General features: G+C 36.1%; 1 protein-coding gene across 2 annotated transcripts; it reads right to left on the bottom strand.

The window, feature by feature from the left end:
• Positions 1–511: 511 nt before the first annotated feature.
• On the bottom strand, positions 512–15,107 carry LOC105041774 (serine/threonine-protein kinase VIK). 2 transcript variants are annotated; one of them, XM_073254025.1, is made up of 12 exons: positions 14,613–15,107; positions 13,569–13,643; positions 6,849–6,965; positions 5,217–5,311; positions 4,166–4,286; positions 3,985–4,064; positions 1,903–1,962; positions 1,711–1,832; positions 1,544–1,629; positions 1,350–1,465; positions 1,068–1,184; positions 512–975 (listed from the first exon to the last, which is right to left on the bottom strand). In XM_073254025.1, the coding sequence occupies exons 1-12, from the start codon at positions 14,907–14,909 to the stop codon at positions 927–929; spliced, it is 1,335 nt and encodes a 444-aa protein (XP_073110126.1). In that variant the 5' UTR covers positions 14,910–15,107; the 3' UTR covers positions 512–926. The 2 variants fall into 2 exon arrangements, with proteins under 2 accessions (XP_073110126.1, XP_010917104.1); XM_010918802.4 differs by having other exon boundaries at positions 512–978; positions 14,613–15,106.
• Positions 15,108–15,408: the final 301 nt, after the last annotated feature.

Below are 15,408 nucleotides of genomic sequence, written 5' to 3'. Positions count from 1 at the left end.
TTGTTATTTTACTGGAGAGTGTTATTGTTTTCTTTTCTTTTTTTTTGGTGGTAGAAAAGAGAATGTTATTGTTTTGACAAGGATTTGACAAACGGTACATGACCAAGGAGTTGGCTATGTCATGGAGGATGTTAGTTAGCTATAAGGATCAATGGTAACAAGTATATGAAGTTACCGCAGGCCATTGGCCAATGCAGGCAGAGTTGAATCTCTACACAAATCCCGGTGTCCTGTACGGTGTGTACAACCAGTGGAAACTTGCTTTCTTACCGGCCAGTGGAGCTACCCATCTCTTCTGGGGTACCATACGTAGAATAATGTAAAATAGGTGGAGTGCTGACTTTCTACAGTTTCACAACTGCTGGTTTGGTTGGACAGTTTGCAGTGACAATAGGAACCGCGAGCCGAATAGGCTTTACCTTTTTACACCAAAAAGAAAGCTCCACAATTGGATAGCATGATGATGTGATAGAACTGTTACAATGTCGAATTGTCGACAGTTGAAAACATATTTACACAAAAATAAACCATATTATAGTAAAATGTCCCATTTACATACCACACGACATTGCAAGCAAACCAACATCTGTTTGGTAACATTTTCAGGATCTGCATGTACAAAAAGAATGTCTTCCATGGAAAAGAACCTACCAAATTTTACAGAGGAATGGTAGAAACAGCAAATTTGATGAGCCCTTCTCGGTTGTACTGCTATGACAAATGATAGAGAGGGACTAGTGCTGCTAGTGTTCAGTTGACATCTGACAGCCAGAGTGTTTGCTGGGGCTTAACAGCTGCCTTGATCAACTTTAGACAAGCATGCCATCCAGAAATAAGAAAGTGAAAACTGGAAAAAGAGAAGGGAGGAAAGATGGAGAATAAACTACACTGTTTCGCAAATGATGGCCCACGGCAGATGTGTCTCATCAGCCACTATGCCAATTTCCATCATATAGAGTGACAAACATTTCGCATCTGCTGCATAATCAATTGCAACATCGATCAATGTAGCATGCCCAATGAAGCACAAGAAAAAACTTAATCTACAGGGTGAGAAGCTAAGTTACAAAATGTGCCAGTGATGCTCTTGTGGTAAGATCTCCTTGATTTTTTCGAGCCTCTTGAGTATCTCTAGAAAAGAGGGCCTCTGGTTCATATCAGCAGACCAACACTGGGTTGTCAACCTACAGAATTCAACAACCCAAACCTTAAATGTCATATGATGCATTGAGAATATTAACTGAGGAAAATGATCAAAGATTAAGCATTACAAAACCACGGCTGGAATAAGAAAAACAGCAACTAGTTGTTGAAATACAAATGCTGTTCAATAGCTAAATTGTACGTACTCTCTCAATTCTTGAACATATCCTTTTGCTCGAAATGTGGGACGTTGTCCTTCTGCCACATATTTTGCAGCTTCATACGGTTCATAGTTTGAGAATGGGGGATCTCCTTCAAGCATCTGCAGAAAGCACAGATCTGTCAAAAAATATGGAGTCCAAATATTTGCCGATCATTTGCTATTTTGAAGGCAAATTACCTCATATAATATCATAGCAAAAGAGAAAACATCCACTTTCTTATCATACTTCCTGTGCTTGAATACTTCAGGAGCCATATATCGATCTTAGGTTCTCAAAGAACAACATGAAAATCAGTCCAAAATCATAATATTATTAAATCTTATAAAATAGGTCTAAAACTTACAGCTTCCAGTTTCTCCGGTCATCTTGTACACGTCATGAGAGTTCCGGACTCTGATCAGCTTACTCAGTCCAAAATCCCCGACCTTCAGATGGTCTGCATTGGAGTTCACCAAAAGGACATTCCTGAAAATAAACTAATTTAAATCAGCTCTATGTCCAATCAAATCATGTAAGAATCAGTAACTGAAGTTACCTCGGTTTTAAATCTCGGTGAATTATAACATTTGGCTCATTATGAAGATATGCCATGCCCCTATAGACACCCAAAGGTCAAACCAACAAGTCAACAATGATGCAAATCAAACAAATGTATCAAAAGACAAAATTGAAGTGGCAAGTTTTAGTGTTCAAGGATATGTCATCCACATAAGGAGAAGTGAGAAACATGTAAACAGTGTTTTTAGCAGGGGCAATGGTCCATGCAAGAAAGCCATTAAAAAGAAAAAAAATAGATTGGTTTAGAAAATTACGAGTATTACAATATCTGCTGATCATACCAAAAAGAGAAAATGAAAAAAGAGATAAATGGAACTTTCTGGCATAAATTGTTACAAGACAATCCATGAACCCTGGAATGCAAGGAAGCGCAGATCCAAAAGTACTCCAAAACTAACTAGTGGACAAGAAAGAGCACCAAAGACATAAAGCAGACCAAGAATATCCGCAAGGTAGTCAATGCGTGTTGGACAAAATGATGCATACATCAAGACAAGCAAAAAGAAAAGAGAGAGAGGGAAAAAAGGGAAAAGTACCCAGATGACTTGACCAGAATCAGGAGTAGGTGCAGGTGCAGGGTTTAGGGAGGCCAATATTCAAAAAAAAACTAATATAAAAAAATGCTTACGTAGCACCATAGCAGGTTATATTTGAGTTATCAAGGAAGTACAGAGGCAGGTACATTACCCTAAATAGAAGCTGCCTGCTACTAAGAACCAGTCAAAGGAAAACACAATAACCATCACCTGGTGGGTGCTGCCCAACTCAAAGAATGGTTGCTACAGTAAATGATAGGTCACACTTGCAGGCAAGTGTATATACAACTCCAAGGACAGGTCTAAAGCACAAACGGCAAAGATATATTTGTAAAACGAACAAACTGGTTAAGACCGGGAAGAGAACTACTATAGTCAAAGATGGTCAAACGGGAAGATATTAAAATGCGAGCTGCATAAAAAATTTGGCCTGAAACATGAAAAAGCAGTTAGGAGTTATTAACTTTTAGGACTATTAATGTGCTAGATTCGGGTGGGTTTTGATGATCTAGCATACATAGACTTGACCAGAACCCAACCTAACCTGCCAGAAGGCCAATATTACTTGATTTATACCCAATGGCAAGTTAGTCCTTGTAACCGATCCCAGCCAGTTTCACCTACAATATTTGAACACAATACCATGCATATGAATCCCTAAACAAAAAACAGAGAAGGTAGACGGTTATTTGAAGACCACCATCTCAGTAAGAAAACAACCATATTGGTCCTTAATCCACTAAAATACAGCTTTGAAATAAAAAGAAAAAGGTTATAAATTAGTTAAGAAATATAATAAGGGCTGCCTCATCTCATGAAAGGGAGGGGGTTAAAAGTAGTTTAAAAAAGTGGAAATATCGCACGTCATATCTTCACCAACCATATTTTAAGAAATCTCTATATTCATGTCTAATACGAAGAGGAAAAGTCCAACTTAATTCATTGGCATTTCCAAATTGCACCCATGATGAACACACACACACACACAGAGTTGTGGCAGCCAAAAAAGAGTTTGGAAAATAAGGTTTCTTTCCATCATTTGTTATTCTACTTTTACCCTTCCCCAGTCTTGGTCATTAATGTTCAAAATGGATATGTAGGAGTACGCATATGAGTATGCATGTGTATACCAACATATGAGTATGCATGTGTATACCAACATACATTTAATTTGGAACTCTATAAAATAAAAAACAAATAGTGGGATATATCAATATGATAGGCTGCTAGATCAACTATTCCACCACATCTTCTGTTCCTGTATCAAGAACGTATCCACATAGACATGACTATTGGTGGTACAATTTGCACTTTTGTAGTTTATCATTATCGATTAAAAATAATTAGAATTGCAGTTAACATTGAAAGTGTGCATATAAAGAAGATTTCAGCCCTATACAGTGGATTTGTCCTTTATATTTACCACTGCCTTCTATCTTGTTAAAAGGAGAGTAGCATTTCTATTCATGCTTCAGTAAATCTGAAATGGATAGCAAACACTGAGAAAAGAAAATCCTATTTACCTGGCAATATCAAGCGCAAAATTAACAGCAGTTAATGGACTAAGTGAGCCCTTTTCTTTCAAGAACTGGTGAAGATCACCCTGTAAAGAAATGTACGTAAAGCATTGTTTGAGACACAAGAGAATGTTACAAACTCTTAGCCCACATAAAATTAGTTTTAGATGGACATTATCATTCATACCCCTCGTAGATACTCTGTGATTAGCATCAAAGGTTTCCTTTCAGTGACTGCACCAAGGAACTGGACAATATTGGGATGGCGCAACTTCACTAGCAAATTAACCTCGTGCCTGAAATCTTGGCTGAATCATGAGAAAGAGACTGTTAAGATATGCTGTTTCTGCTGGGTTAAATTTGCTGCATCTGATACAATCCCACTGAACAAGCTAATTAGATTTCTAGTGCTTTAATTCCAGCACATCCTCAGTCTTAGAAACGGTCAAACAAAAGTTGCCGATTTTTGATGCCTCTAAGCAAAGTTTCTCGCATTAAGAATTTTTAAAGCTTTTACTATATCATTTCAGAATATGCTTGACATTCAAATAAAATATAAATAACCTGATAAATCTCGCTCAAAATTCCAGTTCAACTTTTACCCATTCACACTAGTTCAACTATGAGTGTTGCTTACATAGTTTTCCTTTTAATAAAATATAAAACAAAAAAGCCAAAGCCAATTCACTATAGCTTGTTATATCATAATCTATAAGGACCTTATATAATTATTTCTAGCATTACAAAGTTGAAATGTTGGTTAATTGCAGAGGGAAAAAATTCATTACATGGAAAAAGCTTGGAACAAATCATGAAAATGTTAGAGAAAAAATAAAAACAGAGACATCAATCGATGCATACGAAAAAAACTCTTGATAAAAGAAAAATTTTAAAAGATTGTAAATAAATTCATAACTAAAAATTCATTTTTTTAACTAATTAGAGAATACTTAAGGGGAAAATTAACAGAAGATATGATGTCTTTTGGTATGCAAGTATATTGAAGGTATACCATAGTTGTGAATCTTTTTTATTTCAATGTTTTGAAGTATAGCGTATAGAGCATGGAATCATACTATTATAAAACTAATCAAATATATGAAGTTGAATTGTGATTCACAAGTTGAGTATCTATATTCCAAATAAAATTCTGCATTTATGCATTTAGAAAAAGGGGCAAGAATCTATAATATCAAAATTATGCGAATCAAAACATGAAAAGGAAGAAAATGTCTTACATCACCAATCTATCTTCTGACAGAGATGGAAGAATACGTTTGACTGCCACTGGTGTTCCACGCCAATAAGCTTTTAAAATTTCACCAAATGATCCCTGCAACCATGAGCTATTATTACAAAAAGAAAACTAGAAGGCGCAATATAGTAAATGTAGACTCAAAAATTACCCAAAAAAAGGTCTAAAAAACTAATTTTGATTTAATATAACTTGAATGACCTGTTCCTTAACCGATGTATCTAAAGAGAAAAATAAGATTAATATTGGATCATATGCATCATATTTGGATATGATGATTAGAAAAAGTTCATTGAAGAAATAATTTTCTCTTCAAGTTTAACCATTTGAAAGAAAAGTAATTGTCCAGCCAATCATTCACCACAATCTCAAGATTAAAAGCAACATCAACTCCAAGCTCCTCACATGACCACTGTTACCCACATACTACAAATTTTAGGCTTCTACAATTTCTCATGCTTTGGGACACAAGCATTTTGTGACTAGTTATGACAAATCTTTTTGCTTTGGCATAACATCTTGTGTTATTAGTACTTCCCCTTTCGCATGTCTGTCATCTCATGATTCTTTACAACTTCAATAATTCTTGACTGATAAATCTCCAAGACCACTTTTTGAACTTGAACATTAGACAGTAAAGTGATATAAATACGGTTGGTCAACCTATATGGAGCTTGAAGCTTATAGGTGAATAACAAATACAGCAAATACCAACAGCTCATCAGAGGCAAGCAAATATCCAGTATATGAGCAAATATTTCTTCTGAATTACCACTTTATTTTGAGCATCTTATAAAGGCCATTTATGAACATATAGGTGAGCAATAAATTTAATTGGACCTTCATCACGTTACCCTTCATTCTTGCAACTTCTGTTGTCGCTCTAATACACTCATTTCAAACTCGAGCTTCCTAATGACATCCAGATTTGATGGTTGGTAAAGAACTAGTGGATTTCTTCCATATAAAAATACCCCGGGTTTTGCAAGCTCAACAAGAAGAACATTCAGATCATAACAACTGCATGGATTGAATTTCTGCAAGGTTGTGATTCAAAGAATGACCAAGTTGATATCAAGCTCCAAATTTAGTCTGACAACTGAAGTTCCAGATGTAAATGATAGACATTGATGACACCTCAAGGTTTTGTATTGAGTATCTTCCTATGAACCTACAGGTCCAGTCATACAGTGATTAATGCATAATACTAAAGAAAATATGCATGGTGCATAGAAAAATAAACTGACACATCCATATTCAACAGCAAAAATGTGCCATCAAGTGTAGCAGATAAGTTTGAAATGCAAGGTAAGCCTTTTGCAAAGACAAGTTAAAGGTAAACCTGTGCAAAGACAAGGTAAGCCTTTATGGACACCAATTCTATTTATGATTCTGAGCAAATAAAAGTTAAAGATACTCAATTGATAGGTAATTACAAGCTCTTTCATTTAAATTGACACAAATAGGTAGGAAGGAACTCAACCCTTCAGAACATTTCAGGCTCTAACTTCTCAGTTTATTCCAAGTAATCTGAAATCTGATTAATAAATTGATGTACAAGATTCATTAACTGATGACATGATGAAATGTAAGAAATATTAATCGCAGAAAAAACCTTCCCAATTATGGTTGAAGTTGAGAAATCCAACTCAGAGGGCTCTATTTCCCAGTCACACTTTTTAGGAAGAGGAGGTGGAACAGGCTTTGGTTCAAAATGACTGCCATTTTGTCCCTGCATTATATATAGAGGTAAAATGTTACTTATAAAAGCTTAAATAGAAAAAAGAATCAAAACATATACTACTGCAAGAGGAATGCAAACATCATGAAAATCATCATACAACAGTAACGAAGTTAAGCATCATGGATGGACAAGCCAGTAGCTATCATTGGTCTGAAATAGTGAAAGCAAACTAACTATATATTCAACAAGCTAGTTTGAATTTGCTAAAGTTATTACCATCCTGTTGGGACACTGGAAGATCTCGTCAGCCAATAAGATCTTCCTAGCAGTATTTTGGTGATGTTTTTGTTGTAAAATTATGATGGCAGGGGAGCGGCTTACAGAAATTGGTTTGCCTGGTTACAAAACTAATCCTAACTTTTAGCAATCAGTTAAATGAACTTGGAAAAAGATACTTTATAGCTGAAAGCACCAATTAGCTGTGCCTATTGGCAGTTCCAAGTCTCTTTCAAACACTACCTACCTCCTCCATCATATTTTTTGAAACAAAACCCATGGAAGATCTTATTAGGCCGATAAGGTCTCCTGGCATCCAAACAGGCCCTATTGCATTTAAGGATGCATTATAAACTGTACATATGTGCAAAACCATTGAACAACTGAACCATTTATATGAAGCTATTGAACCCCATTGCTGAATTATATATAGTAACAAACCCCATTGCTGAATTATATATAGTAACAAACACTTCCAAAATTAGCTTCTTGGTTACTTAACAGTTGACTTGAAATCTTTTGCGTGTTTCTTTAATAATAGATTTGAAGATTTATAATGGAACACTGGATCTTCCTTCGTCAATCCCTGCCTATGGATTTAATTGCCACCTTAAACAGAGTTCTTCAGCAAATCTTCACTAGAATACAGTAACTTGTTAGCTGGTGACGTTTAACAAATTTTCCTCAAGGATTATAAATTTAATGTTGGATAACTAAAGATTCATAGGATCTTCATTTCCTTCTTTACTTTATTGCAACCTCACTGCAATTGATGCAGTAATATCCTTACATAAAAATACATGATATTTTGGTAAACTATTATCAGTGCCATTCATAATGATTTAAAACAATTAACTACCTACTAATTAGAAATTATGTATCATCACTTATATGAGGAATTGAAGAAGAGGCATCCAAATTGCATGGGTATTTTAGATGGTGCAAATATTGATTGATATGCAGTTTCTTACTGAAAAGTTGAAACAACCATGCACAACATCACACTCTCAAGTCTCAACACAAGCACGCTTCTATTGTTACATTCTTACCCCAGCATGCTCATGTACCACCAGTTAGAATTTATAATTACTTCTTATTTTGGTCCTTCCATCATCTTAGTTATCTTGCATAGTTGATAAGAACTTAGTTCAATGTATCAAACCTTGTCATCTTCCCTCTTAGTGTATTCAAGTTTACAGGAATATATGAGGATTGCTGGTGTAGATTTGATCTAAAGCAATCGATCTATATTTGTATTAATATCCAAAAACCGATTTTAGATAAGAGAAGAAAAGACAATAATATCTGGATCTTCTTTCATTTTTGAAGTCCAAGTAGGATCCACAACAACCGGCCGCACACAGCCCAAAATTGATGCACAATCATCTAAAGAGGAGAAAAGATGAGAAGCATGAATGTATTTTCTGTGAATAATAATCAGTATTATAGCAGAAAGACCCCTTTTGAGACCCTAAAACACCAACCGATCATGGGCTCAAAAAAAGCAAGGGACTCTTTCCTTTTTGTAGAACGAAAAAGGATACAAGGAGGTGATGCTACAGGGTACTCATTTCATGCACATGAAAAATTCCCTTTGCCATGTGGATTAGTGCAAATTGCAAGACTTGGTGAGATACGAGGGGGGAGCGTAAAAATTGAGTTGTAATGCCCACATTATGTAGGCTCGGAAAACTTTTCGTGTGCACCAACAAGCACCCCAAAGCATTTATCTAAATGAAGAAAGTTCATTTTAGACTAACAGCCAAAACGGGAAGGCCAATTGCTACCTCCCTTGGCCACCCCTAAGAAATAGCCGTCCAACACCCAAAGAGTGGTGGGAAGACCATAGAATACAGCCGGCGCAGTTAGGCCTTCATGTACTGGTCAGCAATTTCTTTACTAGCCACCCATTGTGGACTCAGAACTATAATCGAAAAACTGGATTAAAAAAAGATCCTATAGACCATCTACAAAATCTAATCTTGGCACTTGATCAACCAACTAGCCAACATTCACAAATAAGGCTCCCTAAATCTATCATGCTATTTGATTCGTAGGACCCTCAAAATTGGTATCATAAGGGAATGGGAATAGAAGACAAGGAATCAGAATCAACATTCCTACACTACTTTTACTTCATCTCATATTTTTACTTTATATAATCTGGCACTTTAATATTTGTAATATATATTTTATTTTCTAAGATATATATTTTTTTGTGTTGTTCCAATCAATTTCCATATTTTTTTTTTCAACTAAGTTATCTTCATGTCGTTTTTTTTTATATGTCATACATTTTGAAGTTTTATTTCTATCTTTTTTTTTTTTTTTTTCCCCTTCAATGTGCATTTTACAGTTCCCATTGGCTGATAACTTAAGTAACAATATCTTAATGTATGAGTTACTACTTTATATTTCTATTGCTCATTCTAATGAAATGATATTCTTTTCAAACATAAATCACTAACCTTTGTTTTGTACCATAAATGTCAGTAACTAATTCATAGCAAAAATCATTCATTTGCATTTTATACTATAGATGTTAATAAATTGTTTATACCAAACATACCATACACTCCAATTCCTTTGGGAATGACCATTTCTCTCATTTAATTGTAAAATCATAATTCCTTTATTTAAAGAATGGTAATTCCAAAAAGTGATTTCGTCACTTAAAGCATAAAGCCATAAAAAGAATATCGGAATGGAGCCAAAGCTCGAATTCAATCTGTTCCAAATCTCATTCTGCCAAGTGCCAACCACATGTAGCAATAAAACTTAACTCAGAACCCCTATCAAACTGAAAATGTATTCAACTAAGACCATGGCACAGAGTGTTGAAAAGTAATCTTCTTTCACCAAGTTCTTCGCCTTTGCTAACAAGGCTCGATCTTCTATCTTGGCAGTGTCAATTGTTCTGTGTTGTAATGGCTTAAACTACAAAAAACAAAGTCGGTCTTCCTAACTGCCATTTAGCTTGATATGTGTCATGACTACTCTCTTTTTGTCCAAAATTTTCTGTGACAATAGATTGGCTAAAAAATCTTCGAGGGCGCACAACAAGTAGACAGCCAATTATAAGAACTTAATCAATTCATTGACATCTGCTTGGAGGATCTCCTTGATAGCCAAGCACCATCTTGGATGATTTGTACCAAGGCGTCATACAAGGAATAAGTTATTATTAATGTCAAAATCTTAGCTCAAAACTATCTGAAATGGCAAAATCTCATCATCACAGTGGTTAAAGTTGTCAATCGTAATAGCTAGTCAGGAATTTTTATTACAATGCATGCCACATGTTTTGACACTCCAAATAACTCTATCATCAAAAGCATAGAAATAATGAACTATGGCCCTTATAGCATGTATTTGGTAGGAAAAAATGTTATTTTTATTTTATTCTTAAGGAACACCTTTTCACTTGAAAGGAAAAAAACACTTAGGGAGTGTTTGGTTGGGGAGATTGAGATCTGAAATGGGAATAGGAACGGGAATGGGTAACTCCCATTCTAGCCATTTGGTTGGGGAGAATCCTATTCCGATTCCGATTTTGGGACAAAATGGGGACAATCCAATCCTCCTAAAACCCAATCCAGACTCTCTCCTAAGGATTTAAATCTTTATTTCGATTCTGATTCCAATCACAAACCAAATGCTTTGGGAGATATGGCCATTCCCATTCCCATTCCAATCCATTTTAACTCCGATTCTGATTGGGAACCAAACACCTTTTTAAAGCTATCACGATATAGATAGAGTATCGGTATATCCATATCCACATCTGTTTTTAGTTGATGAATATGGATATAGATATGGATATCAATCAGATGCTAAAATTCATATTCACGATCATTTTAAATGGATATTCATACAAATTGGATATTGACATATGAATAAAAATATAAGTATAAATCGAACGGCCAAATCTTATGAACCATTACATCAAAGATATCACTATCTGAAAGGTAACTTAAGTGAAAAACACATCAACTGTCACTTATTTCCTTTAAAATTACTGAAATCTATATAATACTAAATACAATCGCAAATGGAACCAGATGTTCAAACATAAATCGCCTAGTTTTCTATCCATATATGTATTTGTTAATCTTTGATAGATATGGTTGTTACTTGGATGCTCAAATTTCTATTTATATCCGGATAGATTTGGATATGGAAACAGACTAGGACAAATATTATCTAGTCCATTTTCTACTTAAAGTTCCATTGCTTCCAGCAAAATGAATAGAAAAAGTGCAGAGGAGAGATTTTTATCATAAAAAGGAAAAACCTAATAAGCACATGCCACTTAATGGAAAAGTTACAAGGAAAAGATATACAATCACCTTCACGATCGTCACCAAAATTGTTGGATAATAGTGATGGGTGGTAGAGTATAATCATGGCAACAAAAGACAAAGATAAATGATGGTGGATTGGACAATAGATGACATGTTGGTTGGAGTGGAGATGATAGAGATCGAGAATGGCTAATTATTAGGAATGGTGGTTGCTTTGTATAAGGCTAGGTTGTGGCAAAAAATAGTGACATTGATGATCACCACAATGGAGGACAGATTGATGCCATCATGTCCCATGATGGGGGCAAATGGAGGATGACGGCAATGGAACAAAAAAAAGGTGGTTGGAGAAAATTCATCAATTGTATTTTTAATTGGAAGCATAAAAAAAAGGTTTTCCACATTTCTTCCCCCTCTCTATGAACCCAATCTTTAAATTAGGTTTTCCACACCCCACAATCCCCCCCACCTCTTCCCTAGAAAGGAAGAAGGAGACAAGCTTACTCTATTAAGTATTTTAAAGGTCATCATTAAACATATATTTGACTTTTAACAAATGTCAATCTACATGGACATTGAAAGGATGAAAAGGTTTCACAAGTCCTAAAGATTCGTCTGAAACAAGCCTCATTTAAATCCAATTTGTCATATTTCAGGACTAGTTATTTCCAAATATAAAGCTCCTTTCTAAGGAGATTGTTCAACATAAATTTGAAATACAAGAGGTGCCAAAAAGGACGTTAATAGCATTACAACCACATGAATGTCAACCACATAACTTGGAAATAATGGTTTGAATGCCAACCCCAATGGATTAGCTCAAATCATGCACCTGACACTAGGTTAGCATGGCACCAAGATTTTACGTCCCGTTGGGATGGGGGCACCTTGACCATTCTGTCCTATTCCTATAAGAAAATAGGACTAGGATGGGATCGGGACTCCGAAACTCATCCACACAGGAAGAGAAGGAGAAAGAGGAAAGAAAGAAATGAAGGAAGGATGAAGAAAAGAAAAACAATGAAAGAAAAGAAGAAGAAAAATGGAAACAAGAAAGGAAGAGAGAAGAAAAAGAAAGAAAAAGGAAAGGAAAGAAAAGAAAGGAAGGTAGAGAAAAAGAAAAAAATAAAGGAAGAAAGAAAAAGAAATAAAGAAATAAAAAAAAGAAGAAGAGGAAAAATATGAAGGATATCCATCGGAATGCATAATCGGGACTGCTATCAGAACAGGACAAGATAGTGGGGCATCCTGTTCGATGGAGAAAACGAGATACCTTTATCCCAAGGGATATAAAACATTGCATGGCACCTATTAAAACACTTTTTAATTTTTAACTGGAAAAGATCTTTTAAGATTTTTGTTTTTGGGGGGTTTTAACATGGCATAGTACATGCAATGCTAGCCAATCTTATGCTAGAGGCACTTGAACTTTCTTGAAATTAATGTATTGAAAGAAGGGTTATTGGTTAGATTGCTTCCTCATAGGGCTACAGATATCATATAAACTCAATTATGTGTCTTGCAAAAAAAAAAGTCTTTCTTTGTCTTCATTGAAAATATATTAGAATATAGAAATTGTATGGGAACTACTGAAAATAGAAAAAATAATGATAATGCTTCCAGAAAAAGGCTACATGAAAACAAGCCAAATGCCTATTTATTACTTGAAAAACTTAGAATAGCCGAACAAATACAGAAAACTTTAAACAAAAAGCAAAATTCCATAGGGTAGACGCATCATATATAAAAGTGGGGAGAGATAAAATGCTCTGTAGCAGTCAACTTGACTAAATATCAGGCCAAGTTCTTGCAGCCAAAAATGGATTCACTTAAATCCATATACAAAGTAAGGCCAATCCTTGTTTCAAGAGTGAAACGACCTACAAATTGTTTCCTGACAAAAAGAAGTATATGCAATCTAGAAATTAATTCTTCCACTTCAGAAGAAACCACAGGGACCCTTTTTAACATTATCAAGATTAATTACTGTAAGGCATATAGTTAGTACAGAGAGGCAATGATGTAATGGCAATTGGTCTTCGATCCCATCGGAAATGACAAGTGAACTTACAAAAGACAAGCCACCATATGATTTTAACAGCTCAATCATGTTGAACTTCTTAGCTCCTTCAGCATCAGCCAGTGGCTGTGAAGAAAAAATAACAATTCAGAATATGTGACACTTATATGCAGTTTAACAATTATTACTGTGTAACTGGAAATGAAGATGATAGGGAGCTCTTCAAAAACAACAGTCAAGATATACACGAAAAATTTAGAAATAAAGTATAGTGATTTTCAATCTATACGATCACTCTAGCATATAGTGAATGATCCATAGGAACACGTGTTTTACCAATATGAATCAGGACATCTTTTTTGTGGTTAATATGAAGCACAAGTCATTAATACCATGAAATATCTTTTTGTGATTTCTCTTTTCCCCAAAAAATATTTGAAAGACAAATGTTCTTATTCTTAAATGAATTTCATTTAAAATTTATCATCATAGTAATTGAAATAATCTTCTTTCTCAGCTTTACATAAAGATGGTCTAGATTAAAAATTGTCTCTAAAATGAATGCTTATTGATTAGTTCCTTTGCCAGTCTATCAGACAATCTGTTATTTTTGCAAAATCTAGACGTAGGCCTTTCACTTAATAATCAGTCATTCTACCCTGTGTGGATTCTGATATATTAGAAGAAAAACAGCAAGAGAGCTATCATGATAAGAAAAGAATGTATACCAACAAGTGTCATCATATAAATATTCAATTATTGATCTAGGCGTTGTTCTTGATATGCATGCTAAACGTGCCTATTCTCCTATTCTAGTGGTTGAAGTATATGAAAACTGGTTGATTCTGGACAAAACCCAGGCAGAGTGCTGCATAAAAATCTAAATGAAAGATCACTACAAAAAGCAGAAGCATTATGCATTCAATTGACCGGCGAAATTCCATCAGATTTGCAAAAGCAAAACCATCTAGTCAAAAATCAAAGCATGGACCAATTTCGCCACCAGCAGCAAAAGAATTCAGAATTCTCTTCCATTACAAGGTGAATCCAATTCCGTCAAAACTATATATTAGATAAGAAGGATAGATATCGAACCGTGTTCTTCCATCGGTCCTGGGCATTGACGTCGGCCCCGTACTCGAGGAGGCAATTGGAGACGTCGATCCAGCCGTGGATGGAGGCGACGTGGAGCGGGGTGCGGTTGTCGTAGTCGCGGGCGTTGACGAGTCCCGGGTCCTCCTCCAGGAGCTTCCGCACAGCCGACACGTCGTTCTGGTGAGTGTGCCACAGGATCAGCGACGTTCGGCTCACCCTCGCCTTCTCCCTCTGCTTCTCCGTCGACGACGTCCCCGACGACCCACCGCTCGTCTCCTCTCCTCCGCCGCCTCTCATCTGTCTCCTTCTCTCTCGCAGATCGGATCGGTGCGATGCTGGCTCCCGCTACTTTCTCAGCGTCACTGGCTCCTGAACCCTGAAGATGCCCTGTTCGAAGAGTGAAATATCTTTTGCCGTTGCTTTGGTTGGGTCTATACGATGGTCGCTGTCTCGGGAGTCGGCCGAGTCGACCCGGCCGGCGGATTAAGATCCGCGATCCAGTCCTCGTGCACAAGGTTTGCTCTGGACTCCTGACGCGTTCTTGCTACGATTTTGGTGTTGTGGGGTAGGGTGGGATGAGGGTGACCGCGTCAAATCCCACGGTGGATAACACGCCACCAATTCCCGATTGCGCGCTATCCACCTCCACCGTAAATATGCTTCCGAATTTGCCCCTGTTCACCTGCACCTACTGCATGCAATAATTTCTCAATTTCTCGTGAGAGGGACAGGAGGGGTGGGTCCCGGCAAGTTGTCGGCAAGTGGTACGTGAATGTCATGTTGGTGTCCAAAGATA

The sequence above is a fragment of the Elaeis guineensis genome, chromosome 3, assembly GCF_000442705.2.
Source record: "Elaeis guineensis isolate ETL-2024a chromosome 3, EG11, whole genome shotgun sequence".
Taxonomy (NCBI): domain Eukaryota; kingdom Viridiplantae; phylum Streptophyta; class Magnoliopsida; order Arecales; family Arecaceae; genus Elaeis; species Elaeis guineensis.
Note: the sequence above shows the minus strand (reverse complement) of the source record. Positions and strands in the feature narration are given on the sequence as shown.

Excerpts from the sequence above, each read along its gene's own strand:
- LOC105041774 (XM_010918802.4), bottom strand. The coding sequence starts at position 14,909 with ATGAGAGGCGGCGGAGGAGAGGAGACGAGCGGTGGGTCGTCGGGGACG. Across the intron at positions 6,966-13,568 it reads CATATGGTGGCTTGTCTTTT|GGACAAAATGGCAGTCATTT; the intron begins GTAAGTTCACTT and ends TATATAATGCAG. Across the intron at positions 1,185-1,349 it reads TATGTTCAAGAATTGAGAGA|GTTGACAACCCAGTGTTGGT; the intron begins GTACGTACAATT and ends TGAATTCTGTAG.